General features: G+C 34.3%; 2 protein-coding genes across 2 annotated transcripts in view; one reads left to right on the plus strand and one right to left on the minus strand.

Annotated features, from left to right (window-relative positions):
• ANO3 (anoctamin 3) overlaps nucleotides 1–22,229 on the minus strand; it is a 245,243-nt gene that overhangs the window by 43,899 nt on the left and 179,115 nt on the right. The window lies entirely within an intron of this gene.
• MUC15 (mucin 15, cell surface associated) lies at nucleotides 17,242–21,818 on the plus strand. The gene is made up of 3 exons (XM_056133508.1): nucleotides 17,242–17,938; nucleotides 19,708–19,857; nucleotides 21,652–21,818. The coding sequence occupies exons 1-3, from the start codon at nucleotides 17,257–17,259 to the stop codon at nucleotides 21,816–21,818; spliced, it is 999 nt and encodes a 332-aa protein (XP_055989483.1). The 5' UTR covers nucleotides 17,242–17,256.

Genomic DNA, 22,229 nt, shown 5'->3' on the forward strand with positions numbered 1-22,229 from the left:
TCCTGTTTTTGATCCAAGGGCAAAAAATAAATTTCCTCTTCAGAGTATACAGAACTAGTTTAGAAAATCTCACTCTCTCCTTATTTACAGATCCCATATCGAATATACTCTGTTTGCTGTTGCTGTGAAGATTTTTATAACTTTCCTAACTGGAAAGAATTGGATTGGAGATGCCACAATTTTCTAATTGTCTTCCTTGCATTTTTACACAAGCAAAATAAATCATTTGGACAGTCTCAGAGAAAAAGACAATATTGGTTATATTTTTAATTTGCCAAGTTTTGTAATGTCATTATATTTTGCCCTATGTAAAATTACTCATTGCTATTGATATAAACAAAGATCACATAGTTGATAAGTTGAGCAACAACTGTCTACAAAGATTAGATACCATAATCAAATAGGGTTCTAAAGGAAGGAGAAGTGTATAAAAATAGTATATTTCATCATACTGTAGCACTGTAGCACTATCCTCCAATTGTTCATCAATTTGCTTGAGCAGGTACCAGTAACGTCTCCATTGTGAGACTTGTTGTTACTGTTTTTGGCATATCAAATATGCCACGGGGAGCTTGACAGGCTCTGCCATGTGGGCGGGATAGTCTTGGTAGCTTGCCAGGCTCTCCGAGAGGGACAGAGGGATATATCAGAATATATAATGAAAAAAATATATATAATACATATTTTAAAAAGTAGCCAAGAAATAAAATTCTAAAATTTATTTGAATCAAATGATAACATCCTCATGTTACATAATTAGAAAAATGAAAGTAATGATTATACTATTGTACCAATGGATTTAATATAAATATTTAAGGTTCCAAATTTCAATATATTTCAGAGGATTACAGGTAGTTCAAGTTTTTGTAATATGCTTCTCATAGCAGAGATTCTCTAATAATTAAAAAAAGCTTAAGATTTTCTGTAAAGTTCCAAACTGATGATTTTTTCACTTTCAGTCACATGAAAGTGAAAATTTCATTTTTTATGTTAATTAGGTAAAGATCTGAATATTGGAAAGCACCTATTTCATCATACTAGAGTATATCAATTATGGTATTTCCGCTCAATCACATATCATGTAAAAGAGAACATTATTTTCCAGGTAGAATACCACACGTAAGTTACTGTGGGTACTAGAACAAAGGCCTTCAATTCAAAACTCTTCTATCAGCAGCAGTCCAGAGGAAGCCCATAATTCTCCCATCTTGACCAGGTGCCTCATTCCCACTGCTTAAAACCAATCATAACTTTTCCTTTTGTCATCATTTATAATGGGGTCCTTTGGATTAATGCAAGCATATACCTTAACTTGATTGTTGAAATTGATTATCTTATGAATACTAGCAATTTCAGATCTTGATCACCAGATATAGATTCTTTCATTTCAAGAATACTAAAATTGCATTTATTATTCTCTCTCATTCTTTTCCAACATTTTGAGATACATTCACTATACTCTCATTTATTCAATATAATGAATAGCAATGTTTTCCTTTTCTTCTCCTTTTTTGAGTCTAACTAAAACCCGAGTTGGGACTTTTAGGGACACATTCTATTATTGCTTGTTGTTGCTTTAAGAACATTTCTTTCCTTTCTTTTTAAAGGCTCACAAATCTTACATTATCAGTGCATACATTATACTATCTTTGTGAGTTATTTGCCACACCCAGAATACACTAACCCAACATCTCTGAAGATTGTTTAACACTTGGCTTGTGTAACTCTAAACATGACTCCCAAAACAGGTATATGAAACTGTAACATACACAAACGGTCTTTCTAGGAACATGATTTCTCAGTTCTTTGATTTTTATCTTCAAAGATGTTTTCTCCTATCAATCTCATTCATGTACACCCCTGGAATACTTCTGACCACTGACTATAAACCCAATGACTATAAATAATTTCCAACTCTTATCACCTTAATTTTATATCAATCCAGATTTACTCCTATTCCAGCAATCCCTTGACCAGATATTCAATATGTTGACTCCACTATATTTTATTTTTCTTCTCTCCTTTCTTACCCATATTTTCTTCTTTGTATATTTATCCCACAAAACAACTTTCACTGGGACTAAGGCTAGGTTTTCTTGCTTCAAAAGCAGTTTGTGATCAGTGTATTTTAGAATTTTATCAATTCCGCAGAATTCTGACACTATCTACTCTGAGAGAGAGCATCAGAATCCATACACATGTAGATTGCTCTGGAAACCTCCCTTCACTTAAGTTGGATGTAGGAAATCCCAGGTAATTACTTGTGCTTCTGATCAACTGGATACAAACAAGAAAACATACATAAAACAGGTTCCCAAAATATTCTCAGGTTTCACTGATTTGCCAGAGAAACTAACAAAACTTCAGAAACTCCCTACATCTCTGGCTCATTACAAAGGATGTAACTCAGGAAGAGCTTAATGGAGTGTGTAAGGCAAGGTCTGAGAAAAGGCAACAAGTTTCCCATTACCTCTTTGTTTATTCTAGCTATTTTTCCCTAATCTTGACATGTTCACAAACCTCTTTGAGTATTCTAGCTATTTTTCCCTAATACTGACATGTTCACAAACCCCGAAGTTCCCCAAAACTTCTCTTTTGGGACCCTTATGCATAATATACAGGTTAAAATAAACAGTATCAAATAAATATAGCAGTAAATTATATATATACATATATATAATATAGTAGAAGGCATATCCATGGCCTGGGAAAACAGGGTCTAGGAGGAATGATTAATGTTGGAATCAACCACAAGTATGTATGGGGTGGAGGGTAAGTAAAATAGAGAAGGGGCCAGGATGACAATAACATCTGAAAATAATCACGCTGGACAAGAACTGACTGTTAAAAAGTAGGATGGTCTTTCAGTATCTGTACTGCAAACTACAATGCCCCCCAAAGAGAGAGAGGGGGGTCAGGGGGAAGAGGAAGAGAGAGAGAGAAATAAAATGCCTGCCATAAAGGCAGGCTGGGGGTGGGGGGGGGGAGGGAAACTCAGGACACTGGTGCTGGAAAATGTACACTGATGGAGGGATGGGTATTAGAATGGTATATGACTGAAACCTAATTATGAACAGCTTTGCAACCTATCTCACAGTGATTCAATAATAATATCGCATAGTGATTCAATAATAAAATCTTTAAAAACAATATATAAGTTAACAAATACTGAGGGCAAAATATGCAGGGAAAGATCAAAGAAGGATATGTATATTTTTCTTAAGTTTGTCTTGTTGGGGACCACAGTCATAGGTGCTGAGGGTTTACTCTTTGCTTTGCAGTCATGGTGAGCTTTAGGGACTTAACGGGGTGCTGGTGATCATATTCCACTTGGTCTCACACAAGACAATCATCCTATCCATTGCACTACTGCTCCAGCCCCAGCTATATTTTCAAGATTGAATAGGGAAAGTTTTTCAGAAAAAGTAAAGTGATAAAATTCATTCATTGCCTCTTTTGCAGACCACAACACCCAAAAGGAGAGAAAGAACACAGGGGATTGCCCTGCCACAGAGGCAGGGGGGGATGGGGGGATGGGGGTGGGGGGATATTATCCATGGTGGTGGAAAATGGGCACTGGTGGAGGGATGGGTATCTGATCATTGTATAATCGAAACCCAAGCACAAAAAATTGTAAATCTACAACTGTACCTCATGATGTTTCACTAATAAAAAAAAAAAGAAAAGAAGTCCAAAAAAAAAAGAATACTAATTGAGAGATTACATAAAATTTAATTATAATTACCAATCTTAATAGATATTGATTGAATAAAAGGATTCATCATTTTATTATGCATCTGTTCTGATTGAGATTACTTACAATTAAATTTGACTGAAATTATGTTATATATTAATTCAACACAATTACATTGAATTATTAATAAATTTGCTCGAGCGGGCCCAGTAATGTCTCTATTGGAGACTTTGTTGTTACTGTGTCTGGCATATCGAATACTCTCGGTAGCTTGCCGGGCTCTCCGAGAGGGGCGGAGGAATCGAACTCGGGTCGGCCATGTTGGCTGCTTGTAAGGCGAACGCCCTACCCGCTGTGCTATCACTCCAGCACTTATAATTATGCTCGAGTGGGCCCAGTAACGTCTCCATTGTTGTTACTGTGTTTGGCATATCGAATACTCTCGGTAGCTTGCGGGGCTCTCCGGGCTGGAGTGATAGCACAGCGGGTAGGGCGTTCGCCTTACAAGCAGCCAACATGGCTGACCCGAGTTCGATTCCTCCACCCCTCTCGGAGAGCCCGGCAAGCTACCGAGAGTATTGATATGCCAAACACAGTAACAACAAAGTCTCCAATGGAGACGTTACTGGGCCCGCTTGAGCAAATCGACGATCAACGGGAGGGCCTTTACCTTTACCTTTACCTATTAATAAATTTATTTATATGTGTTAAAAAATTCATTGATATTTACTAGGGCACTACGCAGCCAACATGGCCGACCCGAGTTCGATTCCTCCGCCCCTCTCGGAGAGCCCGGCAAGCTACCAAGAGTATCTCGCCCGCACGGCAGAGCCTGGCAAGCTACCTGTGATGTATTCGATGTGCCAAACACAGTAACAACAAAGTCTCCAATGGAGACGTTACTGGGCCCGCTCGAGCAAATCGATGATCAACGGGAGGGCCATTACTTTACTTTACAATGTGTCAAGATACAAGCTCTAATTCAATATTTGTGTTTCAATCATACTATGGATTTCTCTCAACTTTACTCACATTGATGCAGTATCTTTACTTTTTATCTTCTTCAAATAAAAGTATTGTGATCATCACTGAGTACTCACTGTTAGGCAAATGATCAAATTCATTTTCAACCCATTTGTGTCTATAAGGTATATATCACTGTGTTTTACAAATGAGACAACAGTCCTGGAAACCTGTGGTTTTATATTCAAGGCTATAAAACCAATGAGTGATAAAGACATAATCCAATGAGAAAGTTGTTAGTTTAATAGCTTCAGGAAATTTTGGCCTGGAGAACTTCAGACTCCAAGAAAAAGCTTCAGAATTTTGATGCTGAATAGTGCCACTTCCATGCTGTAAAGCTGTTCTGCTAATATATGCAGAGGGTCATCATACTGGCATGGTGAGTCTAAAAAAAAAGTTATTTTTATCTGGAAGCATCAGCATTACCTTTTACATTCCCCGTTTTCTCTGATTGCATTTCTTCCACAGAATTGAAATGAATAGAGATGACATAGTGTAAAGAGCTAATTTGTGCTGGAAAATTCCCTAGGAATCTCTGAATAGAACTGAAGGCATACTAAGCATCTGTTAGAAATAAGTAAAAGTCCGTGATGTTAAATTCTTTCGGTATAATTTTTGAATATTATTATTTTCCTTTTGCAATTTTTATGGCATTTTCAGTTTATCTTCCTCATAACTTATTCTCATAGCAAATAGTTGCTAAGGATGGGGTTTTCACTATAGAATTTGGCATTTTAAAATATAACTGTCACACTAGTCATTTATGCCTAATATCCCTTTGAACATATGCAATTATGAATATGCACATATTTAATATATATTTTCAGTATATTTTTCATGTCTATTAAATGTTTTAGTTGTGTTTTTGAGGGGTTAGTCAACATTTTATTCCTTGATGTCTCTGACTTTCACTCTTTATTTTTCATTTTATAACTTACAGTTTTTTTCTTTATTAAGGAACTGTGATTTACATAGTTGTTCATAAGAACATTTTCAAGATTTCAAAATTCCAACACCAAGTCCACTGCCAGTGTGACCTTCCTTTTATCTATGACCCAAAGTATCCTCATTTCTTCAGGCTATCTCTTTAATTACCGTGTTTTAAAGTTTGGTTTTTGCTTCCCTTTCTCATGCTTAAATATAAACCACAGAGCTCACAACATTTTATGCATGAGAATGGAATGCTTAGAAGGTGACATAGATCTCACCTCTATACCACCAATGTGCCTGAGGATAGGGTTTATCTTAAAAGCAACCCAAACCCTAGTAATAAGTAGTACCAAGTACTAAGTAGGATCTTTGAGATTTATTTAACTCAACTCTAACATTTCCCCAGCAGAAACTTTATCAACAGAAGTGTCCTCAACCAGCCAAGTGCTGAGCAGCAGCATCAGTCCATATCATTTCTATCAAAACCTAAGACTATCATTCAGTTTAGTTTTTTATTTTTATCTTGAACTCTACTTCTATTTTTAGCTCAAAAATGGAAAGAAAACACTTAAAAAACTGAGAACATATGGCTCTTAATTTCAAAGCAACATGGGACAATTAATTAATGTTAATATACAAAATTTATTTAAAAATTGATCACTATTAAACAGAAAATTCAGTATTTAACATGTCCCTAAAAAATATCTGAATTTTGCTTTTTTAATTGGTTCATGTATTCATGGACAGATACCCAGCTTTTCACTACAGTGAGACATATTTCAGCAGCAATTCTATTTAAATGTTACTTTGTATGACTATATTTTCTGAGAAAAATGCACATAATTGTCTAGATAGAATGCAGTCAATTCTAATATAATTAATGACATTCACTTCTTTAAACAATGACTGAATCAAAGCTTGCATGCAATATACCAAATTTACAGTCTATTTTTTTACTTCAATCTCTTATATGTGTGTGAGTACATCTAAGTATATTTGTTTAAATATATGTATATATGTATTTTATCACATCTTTTGCTTAACAAAGAGCATTATCTTAGAATGTCTTTATTCTATTATTTATTATCTTAGAATGTCAGTAACATTTAACCTTTATATTTAAGTGAGGATCGTATTATAACATCACATGACTCAGTAGAAAAATATATCACTGTCACTGTCATTGTCCTCCCATTGTTCATCGATTTGCTCGAGTGGGACCAGTAACGAATCCACTGTGACAATTGTTACTCTGTTTGGCATATTGAATACGTCATGGGTAGCTTGCCAGGTTCTGCCATGTTGGCGAAATACTCTCAGTAGCTTGCCGGGCTCTCCGAGAGGAGTGGAGGAATCAAACCCGGGTCGGCTGCACACAAGGCAAATGCCCTACTGCTGTGCTATTGCTCCACCCAGAAAAATATATAAGCTGGTTAAAAGACTTGTTCCTCTATTTTTCTTGAAAAAATAATAAAAGAAATATAAAAGAAATTTATCTGAAATATATATTGCATTTATAAAGAATGCCATTGAAACAACTTTTAAATAATCACTTTATCACTGTCAGTCGTTGATCATAAATTTGCTTGAGTGGGTGCCAGTACCATCTCCATTCATCCCAGTCCTGAGATTTTAGCAGCCTCTCCTTACTCGTCTTTCCCAACACTGCTATATTGGAGGCTCTTTCAGGGTCAGGGGAATGAGACGCATTATTGTTACTGTTTTTGGCATATTGAATATGCCATGGGTAGCTTGCCAGGCTCTGCAGCCCGGCGGGATATTCGCAGTAGCTTGCCAGGCTCTCCAAGAGGTATATGTGTGTGTGTGTGTGTGTGTGTGTGTGTGTGTATTGCCCTCTATGATTTGTTGCCTACTGTCTGAACCCCATCAAATATGATCTGGTAAGTATGGAAAATGGGCAGGTAAGTATCTTATAAAAGTATTTATTTTATTATTAATCAAGTAATACCATTTTGTTTTATATCCATGTCCTTATGGGTGACTAGGCATTAATTAAATTTTTTAGTGAATTTAACCTATAAAGAAATTTCTCTATCAAGACCTTAGTGTTGAACATGAAAGGTCTGGGATTTTTTTTTATGATACAATTTAGATCCAAAACAATAATTTATTTATGGCATGATCCCAAACAACATTCTGGATTTGTTTTCAGATTTATCAATAATTTTATATAATATGTATTCCACTTGTTAGTGGTTGTACCACTTAACACACAGAGGTTATTTCTTATCTCAATATCTATTTTGAGATTAAAGTAGTAGTTGTAAATCTGCTAGAGAGTTCCCGATAAAAGTCACCCTAAGTAAATACAACCAAAGTAGGCAAACATTGTGCAGTGTGTCATCTCTGCTGGCTTGGTTGGTGAAATTGTCTGGTAATTGTTACTTACTGCTGAGCTTTTCTGGAAACATAGTCAAAAAGAAGGTCAGTTTTGCCAAGAACATCTATGTATTTGGAAATATATCTCACTGAGAGTTGCTTTGCTTGTTTTTGACAACAGATTACTGTTTAACTCAAGATCAGGGGATTTAACAAAATGTTATGATCATACCTAAGTAATTACTGAGACATTAAGTACATATCTCTTGTCTTTCTCCTTCCTTCCTTCCTTCCTTCCTTCCTTCCTTCCTTCCTTCCTTCCTTCCTTCCTTCCTTCCTTCTCTCTCTCTCTCTCTCTCTCTCTCTCTCTCTTTCTTTCTTTCTTTCTTTCTTTCTTTCTTTCTTTCTTTCTTTCTTTCTTCCTTTCTTCCAAGATTTCACTTGCAGGATATCTTCAGCATGGAAAGGTAATGAATTTTATCTGTTGGGTCAGGAAGGCAATGATGGAAAGGATACTGAAGCTACACCTAGGTCTTCAGGAATCCTGGTCATAGGCGGTTAGCTGTGGCTCTTACAATAGCAAAAAACTGAATGAAGAACTGTAGCAAAAGTGCCTTGGAATTTCAATGCCTGTAGAGGCCATTATTAAGGGAAAGTGAGTTGATGTCTAATACGCAGATCTAAGAAAATCCTGAATTGTAAATAAGGTGAAGCTTTTTCAATTGTAAGTTTTTTCTAGCCATTGGTCAATGTGAATATAACTGATTGAAGGCCAGAGATATATAACAGTGGATAAGACACTTACTTGAATACAGCTGATCTGAATTTAATCCCCAGCACCATATATGGTCCCTTGTGCCCCTCAAGAAGTGATCTCGGAACACAGCTAGGTGTGGCTCAAAACAGGATTAACAAAAAGCGACGTGACTTTTATTAAACTTTAGCTCAATAACCAATTGTATTAAGAAATTTAAATTGCTTTCCTTTGTACCATGAATATACAGCTCTACTACCATTTGCGTTAGCATTTTAAAATGGAGTGATTTAATTTTTCTTTTTTTCTTTTTAAAGTACAAATTTTGTTGAAATCATCCCAGCAGAAGATGTATTAATTTCAAATCAAAATTCTGAAGGGGTCTTTGCACTTCAGAAAATGGAAAACTATAGGATTACCTTGTTTTCTTTTTACCCTGGAATTAATTGTTTAGGCAAATTCTTTGCACTCAGCCGGAATCTCCTGAATGTTAGCTCAAGTTTTGTTTTCTCTCTCAGCCATTGGTAACCTATCTTCTTGCATAAGTCTCTAAGCAGGAACCTGAAACAAAGGGCTTTGAACACACCTTGGCATTGGGCCCCCAATATTAATATGCAGAAAATCCTAAAAGTGCATTTTCATTCCTCTCACTTTCCTATGCCATGAAAGGACTTGAAGAAAGAAAGCCATATTGTTCAACTCTAGCATCTAATCAAGCATTATCGGGGTACTTCTGAAATCACTCAGCTAGCTTACTGGAGAGGAAAAACAGACGACAAGGTGAAAATTACTCCGTCTGGAGGGCTTCCAGGTCTCTCCTGATATATAGCCATTCCTCAAACTCCTGAAAGTCTTTAAGAAACCTCATTTCAGTTCTGGTCATGACTTCAAGCCCAACACTTCATAGCTTTCTCAGTGAGTCCAAACCACAATAATAGCTGGATATTCAGTGACTTTAAAGAAAAACTACTCTGTACTACAACAAATTTAACACACTGTCCATCTCACTGCATTTTCTTTCATATTTGGGCTTCTTTGTACTTTCCTATATGGGACATAAGTCTTTGTTTTGGTAGAAAATTACCATGGAGTGAGCACTTAGCAACAGGTGCAGGGTATGACTCATTTACATTTCCTCACCTGCAAATGGAGAACCCAGTATGTGTCTGAAATTCCTATACAGTACACAGAGGATGTTAGGAAAATCTCTCCTCTTTTACCCAGAACAACAACAACAAAAACGAAAGTTCCTTGCTTGCCACCTCTGAAGGAAGAAGCCTGCTCCAAAGTCAAAACAACCAACCTATGAAAGCTGGAGGGTTGGACTTTTTTTCTTTTAAAGCCTGAATGAGGTGATATTCTGATCCTAACAGCTGAGAAGCAGGTCAGTCAGGTTCTTGGGTGCTCTATTACACAAGCACGATAGAGCCAGCCCCACCTAATTTTGTTTCTCTGGCACCTTCCTGTTCAGTGTGGCACTGGCACACTTTATTCAACGTTCTTTCTCTAATGCAGGACAGACGCATTCTAGCCAGGACAACTGACTTTTCAGTCCTGTTTGTAAACGCCTCATAGATCTGAAGGTAAGTATGTGCTGGGTTATAATGAACTCTCTCTCACTCTCCCTCCTCTCACTCTCACTCTCTCTCTCTCTCTCTCTCTCTCTCTCTCTCTCTCTTCCCTCTTCTCCCCTCCCTCTCTCTCTCCAACCAAAGAGAGCATGAGAATCATAATCAGTTCCACTTTTGACAGAACAGTATAGCATGTAGCGACTGAGACACTTGTAAAAAGAAGCAGCTCTTTCATTAATTACCCTCTAAATAAGTATTTGCACTTTTATGTGAGTTAACTTTAAGAATTACTGCCGAGTTTGCTGGATGATGAAACTAGTGTAGTTGTTAAAAAAAATACATGACTACATGATACAATTTTTAAAAAGTCAGATGATAGTAGAGGTTTCTAAATGCTTACAGTGGAATAGTAGGATAGATAAGAATTGGATACATAGAATATGAAATTAATAAAAACAATATGTAGATACAGTTATTTGTTTGGACTTGAAGTTCATATTAGAATATGATTATTTTTAAAAACATTCTAATACAATGGATTATAAAAGTTTATATCTTTTATAAACATCTTCTTAATGTAAAAATAACAAAGTATTAATATATGTATACATACATATTTTTCTTAATATAGATTTCATTAATGAAGAATACTCATCTGAAATATAAAAGGCTGTCTGTTGCTGTATAAGATATTTCACAGGATAAAGATGTTGAAACAATTTCTTAACATTATTTTTTATTTTGTGACTATGTAATGCTCCTTTTTAAGGATTTGAGCTTATTATTTGCCTACTTACTATTTGATTCATTGAGACTATTATACATAGCATAATGTGATGGAATATTGAAAAGTCTGTGCTTAGGAAACTGCATTCAGAAAATTTCTTTGGAGATGATCTTCCTAGCTTGACACTTGGTGAAGTTTGATAGTATTGTAGTTTACAACAGAGGACTCTTAAGTGATCAGGAAGCATGGCATTCATAAATTTTCTCAATTAATGCTTACCTAAGTCTTCTGAGTTGATAATCACAAATGTTTGAAAGTATTTTCTTTCCTGGAGGAAAAATCATGTTTTTCCTTATTTTTATATTAGAGAAAAGTGAAAAGATAGTGCCTAAGACCCTCTGAAACAATCCCGTTCTCTGATTTACTAGTAGTAGGCTTACTCAAAGTTCTTTTGGAAAAACAAGCATTTCTAGTAGCTAATTTTTTTATGGCCTTTCTTAAATTATGTTTTATTTTTTTCATTTTGGGAAAACAAAACTCTTTTCAAGATTGGAAAGAGTAACACTGAAAATCTCCTAGGGTATTGGCACATATCAGACAGAGTGGGATGACAAGGGCAAACAAAATATTTTTATTTTTAATCTAAGGACTAGAACATGAGATGACTAAACAAAACTGGGAGAGAAGTAATATGCAATATGCAGCAATTAGTTATTTCAATATAGAAAGTTTTCTATATTATTCTACTGTTGGGGATAGGAAGAAAATATAGTAATAATGTATTTACTCAAAAGTTTTGCCTTTGTATTTAGGATGATTAGTATTTCTGTTTCTTTGCATAAACTGTTTAGCTGACACAAACTCAGGTACCTCCTCATTCTTAAACCTTGGTGTAAACATGTTATGACTCAGTTACTATAGAAAGATTGGGCAAAATGATGAATTTATACAATTAATGAGGGAAAAATAATCTTTTCCCCTTTGTTTTCCTTGATGGCCAAGGAGTGTTCTGTTTTTTTCTCCTCACCACTTCTTGAAACTCTCCACACAAAAGTAGTAAAGTGAAACCACTTCTTGGTGCCAATACCTAAGTAGAGAAAATAGTGCAGATTTTCTTTTTGTAGAGGAATTACTAAAACAAAACAAAAACAGCGAAACTCTCAGACTCTGAAAGATTCTGTCCCATTTCCATGTGTTTTCTCTGCTGTGATGTGTCCTTCAATTCTAGAAACAAAATATCTCAATATAAAAAACATTTAGAATCTGTTTATAGTGCCATAAAATGAATAAAAGCCTCCTTTTTTGCTTCTTTTATAACTATTTTAGCTTTAGAAATTTTTCAAGTATACAATGTTCTTAGCTCTATTTCTATATTAATACCTCAAATTATTTTTCGGACTTTTTCTTTCAGTGCAAAAAAACAAAAACAAAAGGAGAAACAATGCTACAGGCTTTCTCCTAATTTTCTCTTCAGTTTCACTTTTCTTGTTGTCTGTCTGTACAATGCACCTAGTTTACTTTGGCACACTCAGGTATGCCATCAATCACCCAATTACTTTAGCTGTACATAACAGTTATACAACATAGTTTAAATATTTTAATTCTGTATATGGAGAAAACCTGAGAATAAAAGCCAGATCTCTTTATGATTTTGTGAAGATTCTGTCCCATCTCCATTTGTTTTCTCTGCTGTGATGTATTCTTGATCAGTTCAAAATAGGCTCTAACCATCAAAACATTCCTAGTTCATATTTGTACAAAAGCCCAGGATTGGGAGTCTAATTAGATTGATGGCTTAGATTCCTCTCTATTTCTTTAAGATAAAGACAATAGATTAAGACATGTAGCCTATTTCTCTCAGAAGTAGGGAACTGAAACACATTTTCTGCCATTGTCACACCAGAGTAATGGAAATAATCAAGACTAATGAAAGCCTTACCAATAACTATATTTTTCAATAAAAAGGAAATAGTATTTAAGATGTAACAAGCAAGAAAAATTGCTTCTTTTCCCTCCTTTTCCCTAGAGATGAATTATAAAAAGTAACAGAAAGTTTGTTTCATTTGCGGTGCTGATACCTTAATGTTTTCAAGTTATGATCAAATGCTGGATAAAATAAGAGAGATCCCATTAGTGGTTCAGTGTTACAGGCAAAGTAAAACAGGAACAACAAAACTCACTTTGTTAATTCTTGATCTGTGGATTCTCATTACGATAAAGGACTAAAAGGTCAATACCTGGTTCCTTATGTAACATTATGAGAAAATCAGAAGAATAGCTAGGGCAATATTTCCTTCTCTAGTGGTCACTTTATTAGGAAGCAAAAATACTATGAATTGGGTATAAGGAAAGAAAATTTAACTATTTAATAATGGTGAATTAGGTTCCAATAATTACTTAGACTAATCAGATCAATTGCAGTTCTTGATGAAAAATGCTGGTATGTTTCAATCAACATGACATGATTCACAGGAAAAAGATTTTTCTGAAAAGTCCTGTGCAAGTATTTTAAGCTAAATTAAATTTTACTTTAAAGGTGGTTGATGAGCTTTAAATTTAATAAAATATTGCTAAACTGTAGGTCACAGGGATAATCATTCATGTTTTGTTAATGTTAATTTATAGCCTACTTGGTAAAAATCTCTAGCTAAAAAATAAGGAGACCATTTTAGATTTAAATAAAAGTATTATAACTGTGTTTTAGTGGTATTCAAGGTAGAAAACCACTTTTTCAATTTACAAAATAGATTTATAAAGTTCTGGTCATATAATAAAATTTAGGAACTCATTCTTAAGAAATTGGTGGGGGATAGTTCTAAAAATCAGCTGAGTATCAAATTCAATTTTCAGACTTTACTATATGTTCAAGTAATTATTAGTTCTAATGCCAAAGTTTGAATCCTAAATCTGTCTCTCAATTACTGTGTCTTAACCACATTATCTATGTTTTTATGTTCCACTTGAAAATTTTTTTTCTTACTGTTCATTTTTTTTGGTAAGAATTAAATAATAAAATGTGTAAAGCATATGTCTGTATCTAATACTATATTTTCCAACTGTGTTAACTATTCCAAATAAATTTTTGTGGTCATCACAAAATATGAATAAAATTTAAACAAAATATAAACAAAATTATCATAAATTCAAAAATAAAGCAATAACAAATAGGATAATATACAGTATTAGTAGCACACAAGAGTCCCTTTCATGCCTACCTTTCAGTACCATATCCTTCTTTCCTACTTTAACCACTCTGCTGACATTTAGCATGCTAAGTTTTTGTCCATTTTGAACTCTATACACATAAAATTATGCAGTATAACTGGCACAATTTATTATCCATTATGGAGATTATACATACATCTTTATGGAGATTACTTATTACATATGTGTGTATATATATATATTCATATATAAATATTTGGTTTGGGGATCACACCTAGCAGTGCTCAGGTATTACTCCTGGATTTGTGCTCGAGGATAACTCCTGGAAAACTCTGGGGATCATATGAGGTCCAGGGGATTGACATGGGTTGGCAAGGCAAGCGCCCTATTTGCTGTACTATTGCTCAGGTCCCTGGATATTCTTGTTTGTCTTTCTTTTCAAATAGATGTTTTTTAAAGTGAGATATAATACTACATCTTTAAAATCCTAAAAATCCATGGGGATGGACTCTTACTAAAGTCTTCTGAATAATAAAAAAGTCAGGAGGTATCATTCGAATATTTAGAATGAATAACTATGTAAGAAATCATTACGCAAAGAGGATAATAATAAAAAAATGAAAGAAGGAATATAGTTAGAGGCTACTCAGACTCTAAAAAATCAAGACGATTGAAAATAGAAAATAATGGAAAATTGCTGAGAGTTTTTTGGAAATATCCAGCAATAATTGGACCTTAGTAATACTTGTTACACCCTTTTCTTTTTCTCATCTCAGTCATCCAGGAGAATTTCAGTGAAAAGTAAGCTGAACATCCAATTCAAAGAAAAGGAAATCAGTTATTTTTATATGTATTTTTAAAAATTTCATGACAGTGAGAGTCACAATTACAAATTTCGTTCATGACTGTGTTTCAGACATACAATGTTCCAACACCTATTCCTTCGCTAGTGTAAAAGGAAATCAGTTCTTAGTCATCATTATTGTTATTGACGTTAAAGTGAAGGAAGATTTATTGAACAAAACTTATAAAGATGTGGGGCAACGAACAGGGCTATGCTGAGAGTGTCTTGAGATACTAGACCCTGAGTGTAATGCTCTGGGCCACTAGGACTTCCTAAAAGAAGGGGATAAAAAGTGTGTTTGTGTGTGTGTGTGTGTGTGTGTGTGTATGTGTGTGTGATGGGGGATTGCAGGTTGGGAAGGAAAGGCATTTGTGTTCAAAAGAGAATAGGAACTGAAAGAGCAAGCAAGCAAATAGACTAGCAAGTGACATACATCTTGACGAAGAACAGGGAGAATAGAAGAGCAATCCAGTCCTTAGTCTTTACTGTTTGAGAACACAAAGTCCTGGGACCTGGGAGACAATACGGCTGGTAAAACGCTTGCAATGCATGCAGCAGACCCTGGTTTAATCCCTATTACTACAAATGACCCCTTGAGTACTGCCAGGAGTGATCCTAAAGTACAGCGCCAGGAATGAACCCTGGGCACCTATGGATGTGGCTGCAAAACAAAAAAAAAAAAAACAAACGGAAAAATATCGTGTAAAGTCTAACATTTATGAAGGACTTTTTCAATCAAAACACTGACTTTTGTATCTAATTAGATTGAAGTCAGTAGATTTGTTGTCAGTTTTGCTTTTCCTAATTACTAGTTTTCATTACTAGTCTTTGGGAGGCTCGCTCAGTCTCTCCACTCTAGAGTTAATATAAATTCTTTTTGTCTCAAGGGCCTATCATGAGTATCCAGTAAGAAGATATTGTAAAATGCAAATAACTTAAAGAAGTGTTATATTTTAAAAACAGGAAATAGAAATTGGGCTGGGAATGTAGTTCAGCCGTAGGGCACTTGTGTGTGTGTGTGTGTGTGTGTGTTTGTGTGTATGTGCGTGAACTCCTGTGTTGAAGTCCCGATTACACAAATAAAAAAATGAAAATTCAGATATATTACATGCTTACTATGCCAGATATATCTCATGGTACTTTTATCTAGATATGTCACTTCATTTTCAGAACAGCATTATGAAATCAGTAGTGTTAGAATGAGGACGATAGAGCAATTGCTTTTTATGGTGATTGCTTTTCACAGGCTATTTATAACCAAAGATAGAATTTTAATATAGATCTAGATTTAAGATCTTTCACCCATATGCTCCATCTATTTCATAATTCCACACTTAAATAGCAGAATTATATACCTGTATTGGAGATCTGGACTATGATTTGAAACTGTGTGTTTACTGTATCAACTATGTTCCTTTTTTTCAATTGACAATTCTAGTCATGTTCTTCATTTACATAATAAGGAGCATTATTAAAACATATCCTAAACTAAAAAAAGACTTTGGGTTTCTCCTAATTTGTAATTATTAGAAAGAAGCATATGATAAAACAAAAGGTACTTTGAAAAAAATACTAATTTAAAACCCAAATATCAAATTAGTTACTAATGGTCATACCACCCTGAATGCAAATAATCCTGTATGAAATTAGTTACTAATGATATGTTTTCAGGGGAGTTCCTAGGTGAGCACTTTCAGTGTACATTTACTGTATAATCAGTAATGTCATTTTCATAATAAAAATTCCAAATTATACATTGATGAAGAATATGTTTTCTCATGTAGTTACAACAGGTAGGGCATTTGCCCTGCACAAAGCTGACATGGGTTCGATCCCTGGCATCCCTTATGGTCCCCTGAGTACCACCAGGAGTAATTCCTGAGTGCAGAGCAAGAAGTAACCCCTGAACATGTCAGGTGTAACCCAAAAAGCAATAAAATATATATATGTATATATATATATAATTGTTTTTAAACAAAAAATAGAAAGCCAAGACTCCAGTTTTAGTACACAATTTTAAAAAACATACCCCTCACTAAGTAATGGTTTTATCTCATAAACATGTTCATATTTTTATCTAGATATTTTTAACCAAGTAAGTATAATTTAGTTTATTTAAAGAATATTCAATAGCACATTTAATGATGAACATGATGGCCATTTTCTTTCAGGCTACCTTCAGTAACACCAGTACCAAAGAAGGCTACAATGTTGATCTTACCTAAAATTCTGCTGATTTCAACTTTGTTTAGTTTACTACTTTTTGGAAGCAATGGAAATGAAGGTGTAGATGTAACTACAGCAAAAAACTCTACAAAAGGTTCCAGAATAACAGAAAACGCATCCCATCCTTTGAATGTTGAAGAAAATTCATACTCATTTGATGATAATAAAGAAAGTTCCAAAGCAAATGATACGCCTGCTTTTGATTCATCAAATAAAATACAAACAACCACAGATGTGTTGAGTAATTTGCCAACAGGTCATTCTGGGACTTTAAAACCCCGGACCACGGTTCCTACAAGCCCTCCTTTTATAGGAGACTTCGTTTCAAAACTGCCACAAAATTCATTTGGAACATCTGAAAATTCTTTACCAGTTTCTGTTCCTCCCAATGCTACATCTGCTCTCCCTTCCGAAAACTTTACTTCTATGCCCACTGCTACCATGAGCTCTGAAAATATTTCCATTATGGTTAGCATTTTCACTCCAGTATTAAATACCACCTCTGCAACCACTATAATAAAGAAACCAGAAGATTGGCTTACTACAACCAGTGAGAACATACCCTATGAAGAAACTACCACCTATCCAGATACAACTTCACAGCACACCTCAAAGTTCACCAACAATTCAAAAAATTTTCCAAATACATCTGATCCCCAAAAAGGTAAGTGTAAACAGTGCTAGCTTTCCTTTTGTGTGGAACTGAATCATGAGATTAATCATACAGATTATGTGTTATGGAATGTGCCTGACAAGAAAAAAAAGATTTCAGTAGCACAAATGTCACAATTTATTATTTTTTTTGAAGATCTATGGCAATCTTTTGAATTAGTGAAGGGCCATGGGGACTCAAGTCAGCATATCCTAGTCATAATAAGTGGAACAGAATAAGAATTGCACTAGGATGAAATAGAGTTTAAGATAGGGGCTAGTTTTTAAGATAATGAACTTGGGATAATGAACTTAAGGTAATGAGCTTAAGATAATGAATTTTTCATAGAAACTTAGGCTACCTAAAATTTCACATGCTTTAGAAGTGCTATGCACCTGAAATTTAAGAAATTTGTGTGCATTTTGAAAACTAAGGACTATTAATTTATAAATAGATACCATACAACACTTATAGGGACTTCTAAAATATTAAAAAACTCAACCGAAAATAATTTTTCTTAATTTTTAGTATAGTGTTTAAAGATACCTTAAAAATGGAATTTAGGTTTAACAAGAAAACTGTAGTGTGTGGGCTTTTAAAATGGTTTATTTAGAGGTCATGTTATATTTATAATATATTATGGGGGAATAATGGAGAGAGCGCAAAGTGGTGGAGTGCATTTATTGCATGCCGGAGTCGCTGGTTCTACCCTCAGCACTGGTTCTACCCTCAGCACTGGTTCTACCCTTCAAAGCACTGCAATGTGAATGAGATTAGGGCACTGCTGGAAATGCTCCCTGAATCAATATGTAGTTATATATAAAGATCCCTAGTATAATACCCATTATTTTTTCATGTCTTAACATATTTTTGTTTCCCAGAACTTAATATATATGCATATATATATGTATTCTCCTCTAAATTCACTGATTTTCCATTAACATACTTATGGATTATATTAATAATATATATCAAATTGTGCACATATATATCAAGATGATATATATCTGATATCTGATATATCATCTATGTATAATGATATATCAAAATGATATATTTGATAAATATACATAGCAAATCATTTAAATATATATCAAATGATATATATTTATCAAATATATATCAAATTAGTGATACATGTATCAAATTGTAGGGATGGAGTGATAACACAGCAGGTAGGGCATTTGCCTTGCATGCAGCTGACCAGGGTTTGATTTCTCTGTCGCTCTTGGAGAGCCCGGCAAGCTACCGAGAGTATCCCACATGCATGGCAGAGCCTGGCAATCTTCCTGTGGTGTATTCAATATGCCAAAAAACAGTAACAGCAATGGAGACATTACTGGTGCCTGCTTGAGCAAATCGATGAACAACGGGAGGACAGTGCTACAGTGCTACACATAAAATTGTATATATGAATTTTTGTCCAAAGCTGATAGTGTAAGAGAAGAATTTTAAATTCTGAAATTTAGGATTTCAATCCAAACATGTACATACATTTTCAATCTAGCTACAATTTTAACATTTTTTATTATATTATTACATAAAAGTATATATATATATGTATCTTTAATATAAATATGTATTCATGCATATATATGTTTTTTCTTTTTTGCTGTGGGAAATTGAACCTAGCGCCTCACACATGCAAAGTATTCACTCCATCTTAATGTAACAGAAGGTTGCTCAAAGGTAGTGATATACAGAAAGTCAAAGTTATATATTTCTGTCCTTTGAATGATTATTTTCTATTTTAAATCTGTAATTTTTTTTTTGTTTTCCAGAGAACAGAAATACAGGAGTAGTATTTGGGGCCATTTTAGGTGCTATTCTAGGTGCTTCATTTCTCAGTCTGGTTGGCTACCTTTTATGTGGGAAAAGGAAAACCGATTCATTTTCCCATCGGCGACTCTATGATGACAGAAATGAACCAGGTAAAAACAACTTTTAGAACTTCATCTTCACACAGAAGTTTTAATTGAGGATGATAATTTTATCATACTTTCTATAACAATTTCACAGGTCTATGTGATAGAAGACCATGATGTTTCCTAAGCTATTGTTTCTCAAAGAAGATATTATAATTATGAACCTATGAGTAAAATATATGAGTTAACTCTTGTTGATTGCATCACAATTGGTTTTAAGTAATAATATCAGAATTAAAATATACCTAATTGAAAGACAATAGTAGGACACTAAAAATGGATAATTTTTAGCAAATGACTTTATTCTTGCCATTTTTGATCTCTTTGTGGCACAATTTGAAAAGACTTGTTTTAACTTGGAGCACTTCTAAAATTTCACACATGGAAAAATCTCTATTAGCGATCTTAATGGTGTATAAAGCAATCACTAAATATTTGCAATACTTAGAAAATAATGTTACAAAATATCTTCTTCTTTTTACTAACTTGATAATATTTCAGCCCGCGATACCACAGAGGGTAGGGCATTAGCCTTACATGTGGCCGACCCGGGCGATTCCTTTGCCCCTCTCGATTCCTTTGCCCCTCTCGGAGAGCCTGAACAAACTACGGAGAGTATCTCGCCCGCACAGCAAAGCCTGGCAAGCTACCCATGACGTATTCGATATGCCAAACACAGTAACAAGTCTCACAATGGAGACAGTACTGGGTCCGCTTGAGCAAATCAATGAACAACGGGTGGACAGTGACAGTGACAGTGATAATATCTATGAGTAATTAATTTATCTGATGAATAAAGCACTGCTTGAGATAATTAATACAATATTAATTAGAACACAGATAAAATCATTTCAAATACTGACTCATTTCTGTTTTTAAACTCAAAAAAAAAAAAACCACACACCATTTTCTGGTTTACTCCTGTTACCATAAAAAAAAATTACATGCTTCTAAAACATTAAAACAGTTTTGTTAATTTTTATAAGTTCAGATCATGAATAGTATGCTGCTTATTTTCAATATCAAATCTATTAAAATTTAACTACATTTTGTTTACAGGCTTCTAGCAATCCATAAAATATAAAAGTAATATTTTCAAAGTAAAGAATAAAAATTCAAACAACTTGGCTTCCAAACTTCTTTAGCATTTTTTCCTTTATCTGTAACAGATGAAAATAACTTAACCTCACAAATTCGTACATGATAAGATACTATGATTAAGGTTTAGATTAATAGCTCAACCATACCACTTGTTTCACACTTTGAAACAATTCTGAGGTACCTTTCTCACATCCCTAATATTCCTGGTATTACAGTGTGTAAACAGATGGTTTCGGGAACAGATTAGAATGTGAGTATACTAAACTGAATAATAAAATTTGCTAATCTAATTAGTAATTAGTCACTGCTCTGGTGCCAAGTTATTTAAAAAATAATTCAGATCAACAGAAATAATAATTGTTCTTTAAAAACAACTAATTTCATATCTTCAATAAAAAGAATTCAAGTACATATAATTTGACTCATCAAAAGGAAGCAAACTTTTTGCAAGAAGGTTTCATCCCACCTTCAGGCTCAACCATAAAGAGCAAAATAATGGCATTATTTAAAATATGTTCTTCACTGTTATGCCAAAGGTGACAATTCTGAACATGTTGACAAGTCTGTAAAATCACGGATTCATTTAAGTCACTGAGGCATAGATCTATACATCTTCATGTAAATTCTATGGTATGCAAATATATAAGTATTTATTTTATAAATTGTCACCATCAAACAATTCTTTTGTTACTATTTTAGTTCTTCGATTAGACAATGCCCCTGAACCTTATGATATGAGTTTTGGAAATTCTAGTTATTACAACCCAAGTGTGAATGATCCGTACATTCCAACGGGCCAAGAAAATGCACGTGACGGCATCCCGATGGGTGATATACCTCCACTCCGTACCTCAGAACAAAATTAAGGATGAAAAAGGCTAACAACAGCAAGTATTGTATATCCTGGTATTTTAAAGGACCATCTTCCAAAAGCTGATGTAAGATCATTGTCATAGGGCTTCATGTCATGTGAGAGAATACTTTATCCAAAGGCCTACCTTTTCTTACATTTTTTGGGGGGGTGGGGGTGTCCTATGTTGTGTTGAAACATCTATCAAGTAAGTTTAACTTGAATTTTGGTCTTTTTTATAGTAGGAAATGTTATTGTAATCAGTTAAAACTGAAAGATTTAGCATGATAATCCTACCTGATGATTTAATTTAAAATGTAAATGCCCTAAAATTTAAAACCAAAACTATACTTGTATTACACAACAATGATAAACAACCATGGATATGCCATGATCTAAGACTGGCAGCTCTTGAAGAAAAACTATA

The sequence above is a fragment of the Sorex fumeus genome, unplaced genomic scaffold, assembly GCF_029834395.1.
Source record: "Sorex fumeus unplaced genomic scaffold, SorFum_2.1 ptg000007l, whole genome shotgun sequence".
Lineage (NCBI taxonomy): Eukaryota > Metazoa > Chordata > Mammalia > Eulipotyphla > Soricidae > Sorex > Sorex fumeus.

What these genes read in the sequence shown, in the direction of transcription:
- MUC15 (XM_056133508.1), top strand. Translation starts at nt 17,257, where the DNA reads ATGTTGATCTTACCTAAAATTCTGCTGATTTCAACTTTGTTTAGTTTA. An exon ending in TACATCTGATCCCCAAAAAG is followed by an intron (nt 17,939 to 19,707) that starts GTAAGTGTAAAC and finishes TTTGTTTTCCAG; the next exon opens with AGAACAGAAATACAGGAGTA. An exon ending in TGATGACAGAAATGAACCAG is followed by an intron (nt 19,858 to 21,651) that starts GTAAAAACAACT and finishes TTACTATTTTAG; the next exon opens with TTCTTCGATTAGACAATGCC.